This window comes from Stegodyphus dumicola, chromosome 3 (genome assembly GCF_044657685.1).
Source record: "Stegodyphus dumicola isolate Sdum_Otavi_A_Nest chromosome 3, ASM4465768v1".
NCBI classification, from domain to species: Eukaryota; Metazoa; Arthropoda; class Arachnida; order Araneae; family Eresidae; genus Stegodyphus; species Stegodyphus dumicola.
In genome coordinates this window covers 132,630,887-132,653,615 of record NC_140770.1, presented here as the reverse complement: position 1 = coordinate 132,653,615, position 22,729 = coordinate 132,630,887, and the positions used below count along the sequence as shown (strand labels likewise).

Below are 22,729 nucleotides of genomic sequence, written 5' to 3'. Positions count from 1 at the left end.
GCAACAAACTCTGCAATAAAAATGGTGTGGCTCCAATCAGCCTATGAGTTTTGAACATTTAAACAATTGTATTGCACATTCTCGGTATGGGGACATTGTTAAAAAGTACTGGAGACCCCTTAAATAATGGATTAATGTTTGGCATCCGTAAAATAAAATAAAATCTTTTTTAACCATCTCTTGAAAGATGCATGTACGGTTATATAGGCAGCCGTTGAGATATTTAATGAAACTTTCTATTGAGACTGTCAGGTGACTTATCGCTATATCTAATAAAGTAACGGCCAGCAAAAGATAGATGTCAGTCTAAAGTAATTCTCAGAATTGGACGAGAAAACACCACAACGGGGAAAAAAAAAAAAAAAAAAAAGTTTCTAATTTTCAAACCTCTATTACTCTATATATATATAGATAATTTGCATTCTGGTAAGAGCTGATTAAACTGTAAATGATAGTGTATATAAAATGATAAGATGATGGGGCTAATTAGTACAAACTTTAAGGGTACTTTAATTTTGTATCTTACGCATTTTCACTATAACCTAGAATGGGTTGCATTAACGAATATGGTGTCTTAGTCATTAGCTATTTATACGCGGCTTTATATATATGCAGAAGAAGCATATGTGCGTGATAAGAATATGTATGTGTGATTTTGGAACATATATCAGCCAAGGATATGTCTATTTTGCGAATATTATCCTTCTACAAAACCATTTTTAGAGTAAAGGAAGTTAAATATTTCCTCTAAAATCAGACAAAAAAGATTATTTTCCGTACTCCTGATACGCCTAGGAGCTATATTTTACTTTAATCCTGTTGAGCTGGTTTTAATGTACAGATAATTGAGAGAAGGAGTATATTTCCCAGTAAGTTACTTTATTACAACATATTCTGCTTTTAAACTATAAAACCTGAATCACATCTTTACTGTCATCAGATGCAGAGTTATTTGTTATTACAATATGAAGTGAGCGAACGTATAATATCTGTATTCCATGTATTTTGTACGAACGCATTTGCAGTATTAATGTACAATAAATTCGTTGATGCTAATATGTGCCTGTTTCCCGTTGGCAAATGAATCTAAAAATAGAGCTCGTTAACTATCGTTTACCAAACCTGGAATGAAAGAATAAAATATTCCCATTCTGTAGTCTTAGAATTCTAATAGGTAATTTCGAAGCTTTGCGTGACGGGGCCGTTATCCTCACGTTCGACTTACATAATAGTCACGTGGCAAGAAGGCTATTCCGAGCTCCAGATTTGATTAAGAAAAAGGTGATAAAAATGAACCGATCTTTCCAAAGCATAAGTCCCTTTTTTAAATAGAATGTAGAATGAAAAATATTAAAAATCGATTTGCACGTTCGAGGTGAGGAGGTTTTATCTAAGAAGCTTGGCATATATTCTTATTAAATTCAGTAGATAAATTCATGTTAAAATATTTTTGGTTTTCGTGCTAAAAAAGAAAACATGTAGTGGATAATTATAGTGGTAGTACGTTGGAAATGAAGTGTTTTCTTGGTGTATTTTTATGCCTGAAAATTACGAATTCTGACAAAAATCCATCATATTTCAGCTGTTTTAAAACTTTCGAAATTCTGGGACTGTGCTTTTATATATCAAATTTTGCTTCTACGGAATGCTCCAACTAAAATGATCTGATTTTAAAACGGAATGGCAACTGTATTTAAAGTGATATCGCTATCACTAGTTCTAATTTGCGTTTAACATGTTCTGACAACTCATCATGGCTAAATACAAGCGTCAGGACCGTTACGTTTGGACAAAATTTATCTTCTCTGAGGGAACTATTGTTTTCATTTTGCGATTTTGCGTGGAGTCACTCTGAATGTTCGTTTCACATTTCAGACTGTTGCCACCAAATATTATCGCCCTGCATTATATTTGAAGAAAATAAATAATGAAGAATCTGCATAAATGTATGTATGTTTCTCGCATTGTGATAAAACAGCGGTACCAAGAGCCATCCAAATATGAAGGGTTTCATATTTTAAATTTACGTTCAAAGAGTCGTGTGTGTTATCTTTATTTATTTAATATGATATACTTAAACCATAAAATTTAGTTCAAGAGAAATATAGCAAAATCCTTTTAAATTGAGCATATCTTTAGAATTTCCGATACACAGTCTCATGCGCTGGAGATAAAAATGTTTTTTCTGTACAGCGTTGCCATTGCTTTTTTTGAAATCCTTGAGTTTGTTGAGTACTTGAGTTGGTAAGGTAGCAGGTAGGCTAAAATTGCCTTTGAGTCATCATACTGATAGTGAGCCACTAAAAAACTACAAGTACCTTTCAAAGAACGTCATTCAGTACATTTAACATAAAGCATCGTTTTAAAGTTGTTCTTTAAATTATTTCCGCCGGTTTGTCTTTGCTGGTTCATTGATTTAATTATGGTAAAGCAAGTGTTAGCTATGTATTAAAGATGACCGGATTTTATGGAGGATTCTTCGAGAGAAATTCGAACTTTCAACTTTCATTTCTATTAATAATGAAGAGAGTATGACAATAAAATTAGCACCAAAATTTACTTGGTTTCAGATTTATTTCAAATTTATTAACCTTTTTATAAAGTGCTAGAGAAAACTTGTTACATATAAACCTTAGGAATAAATATATGATTCAAAGTATCCTGTTCAGATACATTATGTTAAATATCCTACTCTTAATAAATTCAGATTTTCCTTGGTTTCATTAAGAGTAAAAGAGATTTTGTGACTAGTTCTCAGCCATATTCAGAAAGAAACGACTCATTTTAGTTTGAAGGATGGTGTTGAGCATTTAAATAGGAGTGTGTCTTTTCCTTTTTCACTTCCTTGTACGAAGTATTGTAATCACGAAACATTTCGGGTATCATATTTGATCGAAAATATCCATTTTAACCTTCAAATTGAAGGATGTTTCTGCATGCAAAATTTTTTTTTCCGAAAATGGATTTTAAAATGGATTCAGAGGAGTCGTTTTTCGTGACGTGTGTACGTGAGTAGGTATATATATATATATATCGTATAACTCAAAAACTAGCAGCCTCAGAAAGTTGACATTTTGTACATACTACTGCTAGAACATGCAGTTGTGCACCATCCGTTTTGGTTGGATTCGGCCACAGGAAAAGTATATAAATATATATAGATGTATACCCACTCTAGTACCCTGCTTGGTAAGCTCAGTGTTTTATTCTCACATGTTGGTAAATTGGGAATTTTTTGCTGTAAATGTGGTTGAATTATGTTGTTCTTATGTTCCGGTTAACAATTTTATGCATTTAGTTAATGTGCATGCAATAGTTGTAGAACTTTCGACAATTTAAATGTTGTTTAAATTGTATAAGCCTAACGAGGCCGCCATTTGTTTACATCTGAAAGACTTCTAGAATAGTGAATTCAATCAGTTTGTGCATCAATTTTAGTGTGTTTTTGCTGAGTGGGACTAGAAGTAAATTTTCAATTTTGTGCACTGAAAAATCTGACCTCTCCGCTGCCCGAATTGCTTGTTTTTTCGTAGAAACACTAATCTTGATTGTAACAAAAAAAATTAACTGTTACTAACATTATTAGATGTTTTATGTTCTTCCTGTATTTTACAATTTTTAATGAAGATGTTGCGAGGTTCATGTATTTTTGCCCTGCTGCGGCGTCAGAATTGAGTTCACTGAGTGAGAAATTTATCTCTATTGAAATTCAAGGAGACAAGTTTAATTGAAATGCAGCAAAAAATGTGTGCAATTTAATAGGCCGTAAAAAGAAGTCGTGTGATTTCCACATCAGATTTTTTTATTGTTAAGCAAATAGGTAAATCATTTTATATGGAAATTATGAACCTCGCTCTTTTTGAATTACACCTGAAACAATATACCAATAAGAATTACTAAATATATATATATATTCTTATAATATATACTAGCATGTACCTTGTTTTAAGAAATATAATTTTGTTTGTATTTATCTTTAGTTGTCGAACTCTCTTTTACTTCATAATACGCTTTCTCTATTCTAATATCCTCTTTATTTTAAACTTGAAGGGATTATATTACTGCTTACAACCATAGACTGATAGAAGGCATCTGTTGTGCAAAAAAATATTTCAGAGCTGTTTCTACAAAAAGCATTATTTTATTTTGTAATAAAACATAATGCATCAAATTTCCTGAAGTTAATGAAATTTCAAAAGAGCATTTTTTTTCTATCTACACAAAATTTGTATTTCAGACTTCGTATGTATAAATTGAAAGCGCCTCCCAGAGTGTTTTGCATATATCATCATATATTTCACAACTTTTCTAAGTACCAGGTACATCTCCTAACGAAATTTCGTAAATATTATATTTATATAGGATGCTTTGTTGTAGAATTATATTATTTGTGAATTAGCTACTTTTTTTAATTGTTCCAGAATGTTTTGCATATATCATTATAGATTTCCCAACTAAGTACCAGATATACCTCCAAACGAAATTTCGTAAATAATACATTGTTATAAGACGCCTTGATGTAGAATTATATTATTTGGGAAGTAGTTATTTTTTTATTGTTTCGAATGCATTTTAATAGTTTGCCACTTTGTTGTTTCAATTTTCTCTTCTTTGCTTATTAATATTCTTCTTGTTTTGGTGGTTCTTTATTTATAGTAATATTTTTTACTACTGTATATTCTTTTTAGATTCTTTTCAACATGATAACATTTAGTTTATTACGAAGGTATTTTAGAGCCTAGATTCAAAGATCTGGAACATATGCCTGCTCTATAGACGTTTATAATAAAAAAATCATATAAGAAATAATATTTTAATTCGTCTGTATGGAAAAGAGAATAATTTTCAAAAATTATATACTGACTTTTTGCCTGTTATTTCATTATTTGAAAACCGAAAAAGGAAAATAATGAAAAGTATAGTTGTTCTCATTGAAAATATAAAGAATGAACTTATACCGTATTACCCATTTCTAAGTCTAACTTTAAACATTAAATTTCTTTCTAATGTAATTAATTTGAATCTGAAGATTTATATTGCACCCAGTTTTAAAGTGATATTAAAAGTATCACACAAAGAAAAAAATACACAAAGAATAAATTTGTAAATCTAATAAAATTCTATTCTGATATCAGCAACCAACAACGGCTGAGTGGTATAGTCGCTGACCAGTGGTATTTCCACCGCGTTTGGAATCGTCAAACACACTTGCTGCATAGATATAAGCCAAACCCATGCGGAAAATCTGATTTTTCTAAATTTATACCAATATAAGCAAATGTTTACCCGTTTATGCTTCTTATGAAAATTATTCAACGTTATTGAGCAGTTGAATAATATATGATAACAAGTGCCTTTTAATTAAAGAAGATTAAATTTTTATAATATATTTAAAATAAGTGCTTTGAAACGAATAACGTAATTCAATTTTCTTCCGTGTTATTTTCTTAATATGAAGAATGTTAAATTCATTTTGATTTGCAGGTACATTTTCTCAGTATTTAGGCATTAGTAAACAATGCTCCTTCCATCCCAATTCTGCATTAGGGTTTATATATGCAATAGTACGTCATGCTGATCGTTTCAAAATTGTTATAGAGCTTCCAGTTGCCCAATAAAGCCTGTTATGGACTTCAAAGTAAAGTACCACTTCCGGTTCCTCAATATTTCTGTAAATTTAATTATTTTTTATGTGAAAGCAAAAAGTTTAATCGGGCAAATAGAAAATTTTTAACGTTTGATACAAAGTTATCATGGACGAAAAATTCGGCATACAGATACACACAGACAGACATCATTGTAAAAGTAGCCAAAACGTAATATGGTGACGTTAGTTATGCTTATTCATTGAAAACCAATTTTCGAAATTTTGGAGCGAAATTCTGACATGACCTTTTTATTTACATAGATTGGCTGGAGGTAAAATTAATGTCTAATGTAATAACAAAAATTTCAAAAGCTCATTTACAATTATTTTTAGAAATAACAATAAAAAAACATTAAATATCATGTCTATTAAATGCAAAAAAATTCAAATAAATGATATTTTTACTCGTCTTTTGTAGGTTTGTAGCTATAGTGAGGCCCTTGCGACGTCGGATGTCGAAGTCTTGTGCATATGCCATCCTGGGAAGCGTGTGGTTGGCAGGTGCAGCTCTCTCGTGTCCGTCTCTCATGTACTCTACGACCATGACTTTTAGGTACGCAGACAGAGGTTATCGCACAATCTGCTACCTGGTTTGGCCAGATGGACCAGCGGGAACTTCTTATTCCGACCACATGTAAGTAATTTTGTCTCTTCTAAGTGAAACTGCTATTGCCTGTTTCTCTTGATCTGCAAAAAAGAAATCAGATACAAAATGCAGTTCATCCTCAAAAGAGTGATCACCAGTAAAACATTGCGATAGAAGTCAATTTTGTCGAAGCCCAAGCAAAGGAGAAGGGGACCTGGTGATGGTGAACCATTGCAGTGCTTTTAATTGAGTATAAGACTTTTCTTCATTGAGCATAAGACAATTATTTTATATGATCGATCTTAAATCTAGAAATAGTAGCTTTTTCAAACACTACACCATCAAACTCTAAATATAAGCCTCATCGTGAGGCAGAATACAAATCATAAGGATGTAACACAATCTAACCTTCTATACTTTCCACCTTTGCCTACCACTGGCAAAAGAACAGTTGAATAAAGATTCTGTTGGTATAGATCCTATGAATACAAAAGAATTGTTTGAACACAAAAGGCCTAAGGGCAAGCTTACCTATATAGATAGCGATTCAGCCACGTTCACCACGATTAAGCAAAATATAAAAGTAAAATGCTTGATATTAAATTGTAGATTAGAAGCTTATACATCTTCTCTAATGCCTGATTTCTTCATACTAAAATTCCTTATTTCAAACCTTTTACCTAGTGTAAGGTATATTTCGAACTTGGAAACTGCGAGCTAAGTTGGTCGAGTTCTATCTCTAATGAGAAAGCAGTCCTGATTTAAAACTATATTCTAATTTTTACCTTAAAATCCTCGATTAACATTTGCCAGCCTTTCTAAACTTAAATTGGAATATGCAATTCAAATTCCCTTACTGAAATATAAGTTTCTTTTTTTTTTCTCTTAAATTATTCTTGATCGCTATAGATTTCATATGAACTAAGTAAAATTTAATTTTAACTTTAAATAAAACATTTTAAGTATACTATAAGCATGCTGTAGCATGTAATTTTATCTAACGGTACTAGCCCCTAAGGAAAATTTTTTTTCTTATCATTTCGTCACAGGTGGCGCAATATTTGACGCTCGCCTTTCCTTCAATGATTCGTTTTTTTGTATCAAAATTGCAGTTATTTTCTTTCAAAGTCCAAATTCAAATCATCTGTATTATAAAATAAATGTTCGCCATTTTGGTTTTAAATATGAGAATAGATTCTCTTTACTATCATCAAAATAATTAAAAAATATTTTGATGAAATTAGAAAAACGAAATATTTTTTCAAATAAAGCCTGCTTGATTTAGCCGAATAAGTAAAGAAAAGCCATAATTGTTTAGGGCTTTGCAATACTGTCTTCTTTGCAATACATAAAATCTGAAAATTACTATCTCTGTATAAATGTTGGCATGTGATATTTTTATCCCTATTGTTATCACAAAATTTAAAAATGACCTTACGCATTCTTTAAGTACTTTTTCAAAAACGCTGTTTTATCTCGCCCAACAAAATGTATTTCTTAATTTGTTTTCATCACACAGGAATTATGCTTCAGTCCATATTTAGCGTTAAAATGAGGAGCACTGACATTTAAAACATAAATGCAATCTTAAACATGTAAAGGAAAAGAATGCCTGTTAAAATATAGCAGTTCGGTTACCTTTTAATGTTTTAATATACGAAATCATATAACAGAAATTAATTTCATAATCTATTTCAGATATTATTTCATACTTTTCCTTTTGAGGGTATTTTTGCTTAACATAAAATTAATTATACTGGAGACAGCACTGTGTGTTGCTTAGACGTTATAAATTATAAGGAAAGATCTACGTTATTTGCAGGAAAATTAATTTTATGCTTCATTAAAATAATACCCTCCGAGACACAAATGAAATTCTATTACAAAAATATTAATGAAAGACTTATTGAATTATAGCAGGATTTATTTTAAATTAAATAATCTTAAATTTTGCGACTAGTGGCGCTTTATTTTTGATTAAAACTTGCTAATGTGTTTTTAAAATTAAGAATTTTGTCTCTTTTTTTAAGTAAGTAAAAGGAGTCGTAGTTTTAGGAAAAGTGTGATATTACACAAATGATTCAAACACCGGATCAGGTTAATTGATGATACGAAAGCTTTATGCGTGTGTTTAATTTGTTTTGCTTTTACATTTTCTTGTATAGGTTAGCAGGATTTATTCGATAATGAGTTTTACCTGTAGTCTAACAGTTACTCATAAGAGATCTTTTTTATATATTCTGGAAACATCTATCTTGATATACACTGTCCTTCACTTTAATGGTTAGTTTCACATTCTTTAACCGAAAACGGTACACTTTAATGAGACTTTTGATAACTCCGATGATTAATTGGAAGTGAAAATCCTGAAGATGTAACGGGGAGCGAAAACATGCATTAATATGCCTTGCGCATAAAACACAGAATGCGCATTCATGAGGTTTGATGTTAACAGTCCTAGATTTAGCCAGAAATCCAGTAAAAAATACAAGACTAATTAAATGAAGTAATGAAAACTCAATGACCACGTTTGCTTCGTTTTCACTGAAGTGGACTCTCAAAATGTCACTGTATTCCATAAGTCAGTTGTGAAGGACACTACTGACCACTTTAGAACAGGTGAAAGTGAAGTTTATTGTTTGAAACGCTCGAATGTTATTCCAAATACAAACTTTAAAATTTGTACCATACTGACGGAAGCGAAACACAATATGTAATATTTGTTCTCACAAAACTATAGTCTATATCTTTAAAAAAAGGCCCTTCAAGGCCGTTACAATCCCAACCTACCTTTATGCGAAAGTAACGCTTGTCGTCATCACCACATAACACTTGTTTTCTCTACCTGATTTGAGGTTGTAGTTCAAGTCAGTCTTAATTCGCATGCAGTTCAAAAAAGAAATACGCTAAAAAAAAAGAAGTAAAGGGAAAAAATTAGGCGATTCGATCCATCGCCTGAGGCTGTCGTTTCTGTAGTTACGAGGCAGTTCGGGAGAAGAAAAACGGCATTAAATTTCTTGACTAGAAGAGAAACGCGCCAATGTGACAATCAAAATCGTAAAAACAACCTTGTATTTAGCGTAGGTATAATGAAACACTCAATCGATTTCGAGGGTAGCTAAAGGTCCCTCCTCATCAGGAGAAAGAAATACCTAGAAAGAAGAAAATAAAGGAGAAGGAGTCACAGAAACACGTGGTCCTTATCAGCACTGTACGTGGTTATAGCTAGATTTTTAATCAGAGTTGCACTGGCCGCCTACTTTTACTGAGCCAGGCTATCTGATCAAGCATAAAGAAATATTAGCGAAGTTAAAATAGGGAGTGAGGGGCAAATGCACCTTACGCTCAAAATCTGAACTTCAAATAATGGAAAGCAACCACTGAACGGATTTTTATACCCTCTGGTAGTACCAAACGCGAGGAGGTAACGCCATCTATCGGCATAAATAACTGAATTAAGATAGTAGAATTTTAAAGGCTTTAGGAAGGACTGGATTGGACTTCAAATCATTAACTACACCTGCTAAATCTTTGTGAATGTGAAAAGCCTCAAGAAAATCCAATTCACCTATGGAAGAAGCCTTTTGGATAATTTTTGCAGATCCAAAATCAAAATTATGGTTAAAAGTCCGAGTATGATATGCTATGTATGTTAATTTCGCCTTTTCTGACATAAGATTCATGTTCCTTGATACGAAACTTCAACGCTCTTTTCGTTTGGCCAATATATCTTAAACCACACTGACGCGATATACTATAAATTCCCCAAGAATTCAAGACAGAAACGCAATCTTTTAGAATCGAAGGATGAATTTTATTAATAGGGGAGAAACCGACTTGAAAATTGAATTTCTGGAGAATCCGTGCAATTTTATAGCTAACAGAAGGATAAAATGGAAGCACGACAAGGTCATTAATATTATTTCTAAGAGTGGAATGTCTTCTTTGATGGGAATCTGAAAGTTGTTTAACGGCTTGCTCAATAATCACGGGAGAAAATCCCCGGCAATCGCAACTGCTTTCAAATAATTAAGTTCATTGGTAAGCAAAGATTCAGAGGAACAAACTTTAAGCGCGCGGAATACATAATAGTAAAAAGAAGCCATTTTTTGCTTAACAGGGTGGCATGACTTGGCATGGGTGGTAAACAAACTGCAAAGGGTTTACGGTACACAGTGGTGCTAAAATCAGTTTCATTGCAGATTATAAGAATATCGAGGAAGGGGAGGGAATTGTTGGATTCAATTTCAAGGGTGAATTGGATGGCTGGATCAATTGAATTCATAATAGATAGAATCTCGTATAAGTCCTCTTTATAACCGTCAAAAAGTGCGAAAGTGTCCTCAACATACCGAATCCAAAGACGAAAAGATAATTTATCAAATAATTTCATCTCAAAATAGTGCATATAAATGTCAGCAAGTACCGGACTGAGAGGATTACCCACAGCCAATCCTTCAAGTTGACGAAAATATGCATTTTGGAAAACAAAGTGGGTTTGATTGAGAGAAACTTTAGTAAGCAAAACCAACTCATTTATTTCAGTATGTGTGAAGGGTATAAAAATCCGTTCAGTGGTTGCTTTCCATTATTTGAAGTTCAGATTTTGAGCGTAAGGTGCATTTGCCCCTCGCTCCCTATTTTAACGTCGCTAATTTTTCATGCTCGATCAGATAGCCTGGCTCAGTAAAAGTAGGCGGCCAGTGCAACTCTGATTAAAAATCCAGCTATAACCACGTACAATGCTGATAAGAACCACGTGTTTCTGTGACTCCTTCTCCTTTATTTTCTTCTTTCTAGGTATTTCTTTCTCCTGATGAAGAGGGACCTTTAGCTACCCTCGAAATCGATTGAGTGTTTCATTATACCTACGCTAAATACAAGGTTGTTTTTACGATTTTGATTAAATTTCTTATTTTAAACAGACTATAGTTTGAACGTAAGATAAAAACATGACCTGACCGCAATATTTTATGACATGTGTATTTTACGCGTCAGCAATATTTTATGGAATACATTCGATGCCGCATTTCGCGTAGGTCAACAATTCATAAAGTAGGACGACGGGACGGGACTATGCAAGGAAACATATTGCGTAACCATGTATCTCATATATATTGCGTAACATCTTTGCGTAAGCAAACATATGCTTAGAAGCAGAGATATTAGGAAAAAATAACAAAGGAGGAGATTGTGACTACTGGCAAGAAGATTAAAAATATATATGTGTTTATTAAAAGTAAAGAGGATAAATATCAACTCCAATGAAACAACGATTTTTTACTGACTTGTAGTTATTTTTATTCCTGCAACGCTGTACCTACATGAGATTCTTTTTAACTCAGGTGATAATCTCAAGATACAGATTCGAAATTAAAACTAAACGTAATAAAATAATTTCTGTAAGGAATAATCAAAGTGTGGCTTTAGAAAGTACAGGTCTGAAGTAGGAAGAAATTTTTTGAATATCTTCCTATAATTAATAGTTTTACAAATCGATTTCATTTTATTTAAACAGTCATCGGACGAAAATCGAATTAAACAGGTATTATTATTATTTAGCCTGGCAAATATTTTTAATCATAATTTAAAAATTTGGCAAATAATTCATCTACACTATTACATTGCTACGAATTTTGTTCATAGACAGACAATTTTAGTGAAACTATTGAATTTTTCTGTATAATGTAATATGAAGAGCTTTAGGAAAGCGATGCTTTACTGGAAAAATAAGAATACAGAGGAAGTCTATTTAACACTGAGTAAATTGCTATTTCTCTAAATTGGAAAGATATCTCAAAAATCGCCAAACTTGGCGGTAACTAATTACTACTCTACAGTAATTATTCTAACTATTCTACAATAATTTAAATAATTTTATTCACTATGTTAAAAAAGAAGCAAACATTCGTTTCGTCTAGTTTCGCTTATTGTATGGCGTGATATGGCCTTTGTTTTCTATTTTAAATTTAGGAAAATGTAATCATGTAGAGATTGTTTTAAAATTTATAAGTCCCATTTTATTTCTTAAAATCACTGCCAGTCGAAATTCGATTCTTTTCCCTACTCTAAATATTTTATCAGAGTAAATAGTATTTTTCAGATGCGTGGAATTACGAAACTATAACAAATATTGTAGAATATTGTTATTAGTATTTAGCCGCGCTTTATTTAATTATTAATAAATATATAATAATATTATTAATAAAAATATAATGTTAATAAAATTAAATATTTATTATAGTTAACTATTTGTAAAAACCGAAGGAATTTTCATGATTTCTTAATAAAACGTATAGACTCAGTAAAAAGAATCTAAAACCGAAATTTAACAGTACTTTATATTTAAGAAAGATTTAGAATAAATTTAGTGTAGAGTTTCTATAGTTTTGACATTCACTTTTCTAGCATAGGCCAGAACTGAAATTAACCACATTAAATTCCCCTGTTATTTTCGATTTTATATATCATAAACAATGGTGTTTATACCCAATTTAAACTTTCTTATTCAACAGGTACAACATCGTCTTCTTGCTGGTAACATACGTAGCACCCATGGGTTCTATGGCGGTGACGTATACATGGGTTGGATGTGTACTTTGGGGCAGTAAAGTCATCGGAGAGAACACAGACCTCCAAAATGATGTGGTTCGGTCCAAACAGAGGGTGAGTTTCTGTCTGAATTTCGTAATTATTATTTTAGAATTAATTTTATTTAGCTAAAATGTTTGAATGCTTTCAGAAGTCTTATTTAAAATTTCATGGAACAACTAATTTAAATAGGAAATGTCGATAGTTAACCTCTTCGTCGTCCGCAACGCGTCTAGCGTGTTCAAGTGAAACTTCTTCAGGGCGGCCGTAACGCGCTTCAAGCGTTCTTCTACATTTTAAATCTTTTAAATGTTTAAAACGCTTTCTAAATGTTTACTTGAGTTTTTATTTGTGTTTGTTCTAATACATCCTAGACGGTAGTACTAATCAGCATTCTATTTCTAATTGAATTTCCCCTCGGGTTTTATGAATATTCGCGCCATTTTACATAAGATACACGACAGTGAGAGATCTTCATCTTCTACTCAGAAGAAGAGAAAAAATGAGGTTGTGAATTGGAAAGACAAGAAGGATATACGTTTGATGAATACAGTTAATAATAACTCTATGATTGATGTTGAAACACGGAAAAGGAATTGTAGAAAAACGAATAATTGTAAAAGATTACAAAAACAAAATGGGAGGAGTGGACCGCCTTGATCAAATTGATCATGCTGTTAGAAATAAGCAGAGATATTATTACTTTTCCATTATGCTTTATTTCCTTATAATTTTACTTAATATTCATTTAAATTCATTCACTACGAAAGTTATGTACGAAAAGTTTTATATGCACAGAGAAAACAACATTACCCGCTGCGAAAAACCGCTCGGGAGAAATTTTCGCGGACAGGAGAGGACGGCGAAAGGGTTAAAAAGTCATGCACGCATACTAACGGCAACACACCATGTTAGATCAGCATATCTTGCCACTGTTCACTAATACCAAACAGCAAATACTGAAGACATAAAATTACCTTCCAGATTACAGAGTTGAATATAAATATTAAACATTAAATTAAAAAAAAAAAACAAATGAAGGGTCACATACACTACACAATTTAGTCTTGTACAAATATTTTTATTACGTAATCTATATTTCAAATTAATTTCTGCATTTCACATTAGAAATGGTGAATTCACGTTAAAATGAAGTAATCTAATTAGATTAATTTTGCGTTTTCAGTTTTTAATATCGCTTATTTAAATTAGAAGTTATCATTTATATATCATATAACAGTATCATTTAATTCACACATTCTCAGTTTTTTCTTGCTACAAACTAATGCATAAAAGTTAGAAATTTCTAGAAGCTAAACTTTCGTAATAGGCAATTAGGACTCTTATTTCATTTCCCTTTCAAAATTCTCTCTTAATGAAGAGTCGTTAAGAGCTCCAATGGAGCGTGATTACATTTGAGCAACATTCGTAACTTCCATCATTAATTAAATTTAAAGCATCAAAAAATTGCCGCTAGGAAAAGAAATTGCTATCCCTGTGAAATTACATGTATTTGCATTTGCGCAAACTCAGCGTAAGTTATTAAACATCTTTTTAATTTTCTTTAATAATTTTTATTAATTCTGCAAAACATAGTATGGCAATATTATAATTTTAGAAATATTTTGCAACCTGGGGCATTATCTGCTGTAATCAGTAACACTTTAGGTAATCATCTGGTATATATCATATTTTAATATTTAAATATAAGACATTTCTCATAAATGTTTAAATATGCTCTCTTTTGACTACACTTATACACTGTGCCAACTCTTCATGAGTAGTATATTTATCAGTTGTTACTGAGACGTCACTGGGAATTTAAAATAACCCAGTTTTGTGAATTATGATCGTTCAAATATTAATTGCGTACTTTTAAGCAGTAAGAATTTATTGTTCGAAGTACATTTATTATTAATGAAGTGATTAATGTGTTTAAACACATTATGAGCAAAACATTGTCAAATGTTACGGATAAAATTACTTTCAATCATACATTGTTCTCAGTTAAATAAAAATGATTTGTAACAGAATCAACAGTCAGACCTTTGCTTGTGTATAGTTTATAGAGAAATTTTTAATTTATAGATATTTTCATCGGAAGGTATTTCTTGACTTTGTATTTTTATATTTTTTTAGTATCCATCATGCATGCAATAGTAGAAGTTTCAATTGTTCAAATTTTTAAATGAATCCTATAGCAGTAAAGAAGTAACATTTTGAAAGGCTTCTAGCGTTTTTTCTTATTTTGCATAACAAATTTATTTTAAGTTTGATACCTTTCCTGAACTCCTCAGCTTCCGCTCACATTTTCTCGCCAGAATATAAATTTAAAAGTAAGTGAAGTGAATCTTTGAGTTAATTCAGAGCGTGTTTTCGCTAGCCAGCGCACGTTTCGTTGCTATCTCGCTGTTACGTTAATAAGCTTCTTGGCCATTTCGGATTATCATATCTCGTCTGTTAGGTTTTTCTGAGTCAACTTTATTTAGATTTTGACTTGAACTATATTCTACGTTTCGATTTCACCGCAAGTTGAAGGTGCCATTGTAAGCACAAAGATCGTGCATTTCTGTTAATCATTTGAATTAAATAAAGGGTTAATTTTTACCTTCTTCTGTTCTGGTAATTTATTCATGACTGTACGAGATTTCGCCAGGTTCATTGTAGGATCTAATTTAGTTCATATGGAATCACAGAGACAGATCTTACAGGCTTCGAAAAATTCGTTATATTAACGGTGAGAACACTTCGTATTTTTCAGAAAGATAACTGTAAATAAAATTACATCTTCAGATTATGATTCGAATACTAATAATTAGAGTGATAATGAATGTGTAGATACAGCTGATTAGATTTTATAAGAGTTGGTCGTTCAGGAAGAAAGAAGAATTTGATACCGAAGAATGCACAATTCAGTTTAGTGAACAGAACGAATTTACCTGCCGGCAACATTCATTGTCGTTTCTTTCCTTCAACAATTAACAATCATTTTTTTTTTTCAAATACTTTCAAATACCTCCTAAGTATTCAAATATTCTCATCCGAATACAGATGAGTTGGCCTGATCAGAACTTTTGCCGTCTACCGCGGCAATCAAAGTGTTAAGTGTTAAATTTCAATATTTTGGTTCATTTGGCTGGTATATTAAATAACACTTTTATACGTTAAGGTATTATTTAATAAAGTATCTAAATATGTTTCTATTTCAGATAACTGGCAAACCGATTTTCATACTAATTTGAGAAACCTGTTATGAAATCTTCAGTTATAAGTACAACAGAAATATTACAGCAAATATATATAATAATAAATGTTAAATATTATTTCTAATATATCTCGTATCTAGGTAAAATTATTTTCCTACTTTTCCACAACAATGCAGTGGGTTAGAGAAGCTGCAGCCACGCCGTTGGCCGTGAGATCGAATTCTGAATAAAACATGGGCATTTTACTATGCCCTTCCTTATTTTTTCGTGTCTGTAAGATAAGATTACGAACTTATTCCCCTTATTTTTTTGTGTCTTTTACTGATAAGATGACGAATTTGTATAGCACTATCTCCAGCCGAATGGCAAGTCTCTTGCTTTTGAGAGGAAAAGGAAAATAACCACGGTAGTATTGATCGACAGTAAAAATAGTTAAATATAGTGACAGATAGTACAGGAACACAAAACAATTTGGCACTGGCAATTATCGCATTCTTTTGTATGTGCTCTCATGCTCAGTACTTAATACTAAACGTATGGTGGATTCGTGTTTTGAATGCTAATGAGGGTACAGCTGATTTGACATTTTTCTCCCTTCGTAAAAGAATAAAAATATTTCAGCAGAGGCGCTCTAATTAAAAGGTGGTTGACGATAATCTGCCAAAAGTTAGATTTGATCGATTGGGTCACGCATCTTCCTCCAGTGGATTTACAATTTGGAAAGAGTGTGAGAAATTATCGGAATTTTTTATGTGCTCTTTCGTGGTGTAAATATTGTCTTTCTTTCACCTGGAATTGAAACATCCATAACTCTAATCTTGGCGATCTGATGTTTCCCTTTTTTCTTTCCTAAAGTTCTTTTATAAGTTTAATATTCGAAAATGAGGAACATATAAAAGATCGTTATAAACATTTCACGCAATACTTACAAAGGAACACGTTTTGTTCTAAAATTTTGCTTGCACAAATTTTGTCAAGAACAGAGCTGGTAAACGATAATAATTGATTTATGTTTTCGTAATATTTGATAGAAATAACCTGCACAAAAGCTTCAAAACTCGCGTAAAAATGAATTTACCTGTAACAAACTGATATTAATCTTTGATTTTACACATTACGAATACTGTTAGAGAATATTATTTATTTTTCTTAGAACTTTCATTTACTAAAAACTGTAGCTTTTTCGAAAACCCATTTTAAACGAAAGTAGAAAAAAATTGTCGTATTCGGCAGAGGAAATATTTTAATATATCATGTGGTATTGAATATAATGCTCTACTGATGCCTTTATCTATATTATTTCACAAAGGGAGGTATTTTCTTGCAACGATATATTTCTTCTGTTAACAAAATCAGAAAACGTATGCAGAGATACATTTACAAACTGATTAACTAATGTAAAAAGACCTAGTTACATATGATTGTTTCCAAAGACTGACACCATGAGAAATATAGTACTACTTAGATTCAGATCCAAAGGTGCTTACAAATAAATGATTTAACAATACCTATTTAAATTTTTGACAAGAATTTCAAACTTCCAAATGTCGCTTTTTTGTGTCTTATTACACTATTTGTGAAATAATCTCAAATGATTACTATTCATATTTTCATATATGTTTTTCCTCTTTTCTTATGTTGTTATTCTGTTACCAAACCTCTGAAGATAATCATTTGCTTGGTAAAATCGCTTGAGTTATAAATTCAGATGTGTCATCTGTTTGAAATATTGTAATTTTGAACATTGTAATTTTAGTATACCATTTTCTACAAAAGTGTTTTGACACTTATCTTTTATTCCGTTGTAACACAAGTAATTACTTTGTCTGCATTATCAGTTTAATGACAGTAAATTCATCTTTCTTTTGTCTCATGTTTTCTCAGTTATTCATAAAGAGATAAATCGAAGGTATTACTCAATCTATACCACAATAATTTTTCCATACCTAAAAGAGGGGTATTTAAAAAATCACAGGAATTGACTGTACTCCTCTGTTATCAGAACCGGATTCAGAAATGTATATATGGAAGTATATGTTCATGCATGTATATGTACGTACGAATGTATATGTGTGTATACACATACTACCATACGTACGTATGTACATACACACATGCATACCTACATGTATTTCGGAATCCGGTTTCGATAACAAAAGATAATCGAATTGACATTAATCATAGATGAAGCTATCTTCTTTTCATTGACAATTTCTTCTGCAACGCTTGTGAAATCATTCCTTGGGCTTTCTTGTGACATCCCCTGTGGTCCTTTTCTTCATTTTTATTCCACTAAATATCTAGCAGAACTCTGCTGGACAAATCTGATGGGTTAACAAGTCTCCAAATTTCTTTAGAAATTAGCTGTTTAATTTTTGTAGAAAAGTTTTCTTTTACAACATGCTTATATAATAAATAATAACACTGTAATTCAATTTCATTACCTGGGATCACTTCTATTTTTCCCCTCCTGTTCTACTCTTTAAGTATATTCCCAAAGTCTTCTTATAGGTTTTCTAGTTTTAGTTGTTGTCTGCATTATTTAGTCTTTTAGGGGTTAAATCAAAATTATCTCGCTGAGATACATCGTTTTCGAGCCACGGTATGTTTATTTGAAAGCGACTTTCATTACTCATTCTACTTATATTTAAGAAATGTTCTCTTGCAGATTCATGAAACTCTAGCTGATATTTTAGAAGGTTCTAAAATCATTATTGTTTTTTACCCGTTACAGTCCAATTTAATTTCGTATCTATGGTTATAAGTCCCGAAGCCAGAAGTCGAATGTCGTCTGCCATTAACTTCTCTTCTAATATATCAGCCCCTATTAAGAATTCAAGGGAACCAGAGCTTTTATCTGTAAGCTTAATACCATTTTTGACCATTCCACAGTAACGATTAGAGGTACAATACCGGAAACACCATCTTGACCAAGAGCCTTGAAATTGCTAAGATAGTTTCCATCAGTTTTGGATACAAATACAGCTAAAATATCTGTTACACCTATAGAAGTACCGCCAAATAATAAGTGGCAAAACTTGTCTTTAACGCCTATTCCGAAATACATTTCTGCTGCAGTGCTCTGTAAAATGCATGACCGTTGGGAGGCAGAATCTATTATAGCACTTGCTCGACGTTTAGAATCATTCCCTGTTAGTGTGACCATTAAGGTTTGAAGCAGAACATTTGGACACAAATTTTGAAGGGAACCTTCGAATAAATTTGCCAATATTTCGTCTGCATAAGGCATTTGACTACTTTCTTTTGCAGTAGTGAAGCTACTTTGATGTTCCTCATCAGTGTGGATATTTCTACACAAGAGTTCGTGATGTCTTTTTCCACAAACAATGCATAACGTTTTTTCCCAGCATTTAGCTATCCTATGACCCTTATCTAAGCAAAGAGATGAAAACAAAAGTAATAACTTCGTTTAAGTTAAGTTATTTTTAAGGGTGTAGCATTCTACTTGGGGTGAAAGAAGGAAATACCATTCCGACAAAAATTCGTACATACGGGGGTTTCAGATGTTTGACAGCAACTGATTTTGACCTCTGCCGATGCGAAAGAGTTAAAAGAAAGTCATCAGTAACTCTGAGTAGTCTGTACAATATTTTGTCTGTATTCTACTGCCATTTTTCGAGCTTTATAGTAGTCGCATGATTTATGAAAATCTGAACAAAATAAGCAATTAATTTCTTTGGCAGTCGAAATGAAAGACTATACGGAGGAAGTTCGTAGACGACTTTTTAAATCAGTACTTTTTTAGCTATAACTTATAGATGGCTGATTTGTTACAAAACATTTACTGGCTACAGACACTCGCTCTTCTCTCCCTAATTCATCAAGTAAAAATAAAAGTAAGTTCCCTTCGATAGGAGGAATCTTACCATTTTGATCGCTGTCTTCTTCATGTGTTTCAAATTCTCTAAGCTTTTATTTGGGAACACTGAACCCTTCCATGCTCGAAGATTTTCATTAGATAACGATGCCTCCACCAGTACACACAACACTGCGGTGTATTTATTTCTTGCAAGAACACTTTTCATTTTAATTTTTCCCTAGGAGTAAAGAAAGTAAATCTCTAACACGCACTTCTATCAGAAGGTACTCTTTACGATACAGCGCTTGTAATTATTCAAACTTTGAACAACTTTCATAGACCGGCGGGAAACTCTTAACTAATTCCTCCGCGACGATCGTTTCTGCATTGAGTGCAATACGCAAATTTGTCATGATCAGCTAAAATAACCACGGTAGTATTGATCGACAGTAAAAATAGTTAAATATAGTGACAGATAGTACAGGAACACAAAACAATTTGGCACTGGCAATTATCGCATTCTTTTGTATGTGCTCTCATGCTCAGTACTTAATACTAACTGTATGGTGGATTCGCGTTTTGAATGCTAATGAGGGTACAGCTGATTTGACATTTTTCTCCCTTCGTAAAAGAATAAAAATATTTCAGCAGAGGCGCTCTAATTAAAAGGTGGTTGACGATAATCTGCCAAAAGTTAGATTTGATCGATTATGTCACGCATCTTCCTCCAGTGGCCTTACAATTTGGAAAGAGTGTGAGGAATTATCGGAATTTTTTATGTGCTCTTTCGTGGTGTAAATATTGTCTTTCTTCCACCTGGAATTGAAACATCCATAACTCTAATCTTGGCGATCTGATGTTTCCCTTTTTTCTTTCCTAAAGTTCTTTTATAAGTTTAATATTCGAAAATGAGGAACATATAAAAGATCGTTATAAACATTTCACGCAATACTTACAAAGGAACACGTTTTGTTCTAAAATTTTGCTTGCACAAATTTTGTCAAGAACAGAGCTGGTAAACGATAATAATTGATTTATGTTTTCGTAATATTTGATAGAAATAACCTGCACAAAAGCTTCAAAACTCGCGTAAAAATGAATTTACCTGTAACAAACTGATATTAATCTTTGATTTTACACATTACGAATACTGTTAGAGAATATTATTTATTTTTCTTAGAACTTTTATTTACTAAAAACTGTAGCTTTTTCGAAAACCCATTTCAAACGAAAGTAGAAAAAAATTGTCATATTCGGCAGAGCAAATATTTTAATATATCATGTGGTATTGAATATAATGCTCTACTGATGCCTTTATCTATATTATTTCACAAAGGGAGGTATTTTCTTGCAACGATATATTTCTTCTGTTAACAAAATCAGAAAACGTATGCAGAGATACATTTACAAACTGATTAACTAATGTAAAAAGACCTAGTTACATATGATTGTTTCCAAAGACTGACACCATGAGAAATATAGTACTTAGATTCAGATCCAAAGGTGCTTATAAATAAATGATTTAACAATACCTATTTAAATTTTTGACAAGAATTTCAAACTTCCAAATGTCGCATTTTTGTGTCTTATTACACTATTTGTGAAATAATCTCAAATGATTACTATTCATATTTTCATATATGTTTTTCCTCTTTTCTTATGTTGTTATTCTGTTACCAAACCTCTGAAGATAATCATTTGCTTGGTAAAATCGCTTGAGTTATAAATTCAGATGTGTCATCTGTTTGAAATATTGTAATTTTGAACATTGTAATTTTAGTATACCATTTTCTACAAAAGTGTTTTGACACTTATCTTTTATTCCGTTGTAACACAAGTAATTACTTTGTCTGCATTATCAGTTTAATGACAGTAAATTCATCTTTCTTTTGTCTCATGTTTTCTCAGTTATTCATAAAGAGATAAATCCAAGGTATTATTCAATCTATACCACAATAATTTTTCCATACCTAAAAGAGGGGTATTTAAAAAATCACAGGAATTGACTGTACTCCTCTGTTATGAGAACCGGATTCAGAAATGTATATATGGAAGTATATGTTCATGCATATATATGTACGTACGAATGTATATGTGTGTGTTTCTCTTTATCGTTCAATGATTTTAATTTCGAAAGCTTTTGATCTTTCGATAAAATACTTTCAATTTTTTCATAATTATTTGAAGTCTTAATAAATAATTCAAACTGACTACGCTTAGCTCTCATCGCATCAATTATACACAAAAAAAGAGCATAATTTACTCACAAGTAATCGTCTCATCGTGCAAATGTAGATATTTCAAAATTAACATATCTTTCATCGAATCAACTCACAAATCAAAATAACCTCAAATAAAAATTTTTAAATAAAGCTAAACTCTTAGCTAAAACGTTAATGTATGTACAGTGCTCAAAAAAAAAAAAAAATGAAAAAGAAAGAAAAAGAAATGGGACAGTGCTATATCTCCCGTTCTACTGGGCCGATTGACAAAATTCAAATTGCGTTCTTCCCGTCTCGAAAGCGCAACTTAGGATATATATTAGATTTATATATAGCACTATTCTAACATAGATATTCTGACACAAAATCGGACTTTTTCTAAAATAACATACCAATGTTTTTACATATTTCGATTCTACAACTCAAATTACGCCTTAATATGAAAGTTTGTAAAATTTGGAGCGAAATTTACGGAGAAATTCGCAAATTTATGTTGCCACTATTTTCTCAGTTTGCGCCAAGAATAGTTCACTTGGCGAACTTCTTAATATATGGCAACCTAGTTTCCTTTCCCGTGAGAGGAAAAAAAGTCACCATCGTTCCTTTTTTCCAAATAATATTCTTCATATTATATTTTTAATTATAACTGTTATTATT

The 22,729-nt window shown here is 31.8% G+C and overlaps 1 protein-coding gene and 1 long non-coding RNA gene across 2 annotated transcripts in view; one reads left to right on the top strand and one right to left on the bottom strand.

Annotated features, from left to right (window-relative positions):
* Positions 1 to 22,729, top strand: part of LOC118195023 (tachykinin-like peptides receptor 86C) — a 447,592-nt gene that overhangs the window by 354,064 nt on the left and 70,799 nt on the right. Inside the window, exons 2-3 of the mRNA XM_085813325.1 lie at positions 6,066 to 6,281; positions 12,749 to 12,899. Coding sequence (XP_085669451.1) covers positions 6,066 to 6,281; positions 12,749 to 12,899 — 367 coding nt within the window. The remainder of the gene's footprint in view (positions 1 to 6,065; positions 6,282 to 12,748; positions 12,900 to 22,729) is intronic.
* LOC146998087 (uncharacterized) overlaps positions 1 to 22,729 on the bottom strand; it is a 150,735-nt gene that overhangs the window by 85,305 nt on the left and 42,701 nt on the right. Inside the window, exon 2 of the long non-coding RNA XR_015040269.1 lies at positions 6,053 to 6,334. This is a non-coding gene — a long non-coding RNA (uncharacterized LOC146998087). The remainder of the gene's footprint in view (positions 1 to 6,052; positions 6,335 to 22,729) is intronic.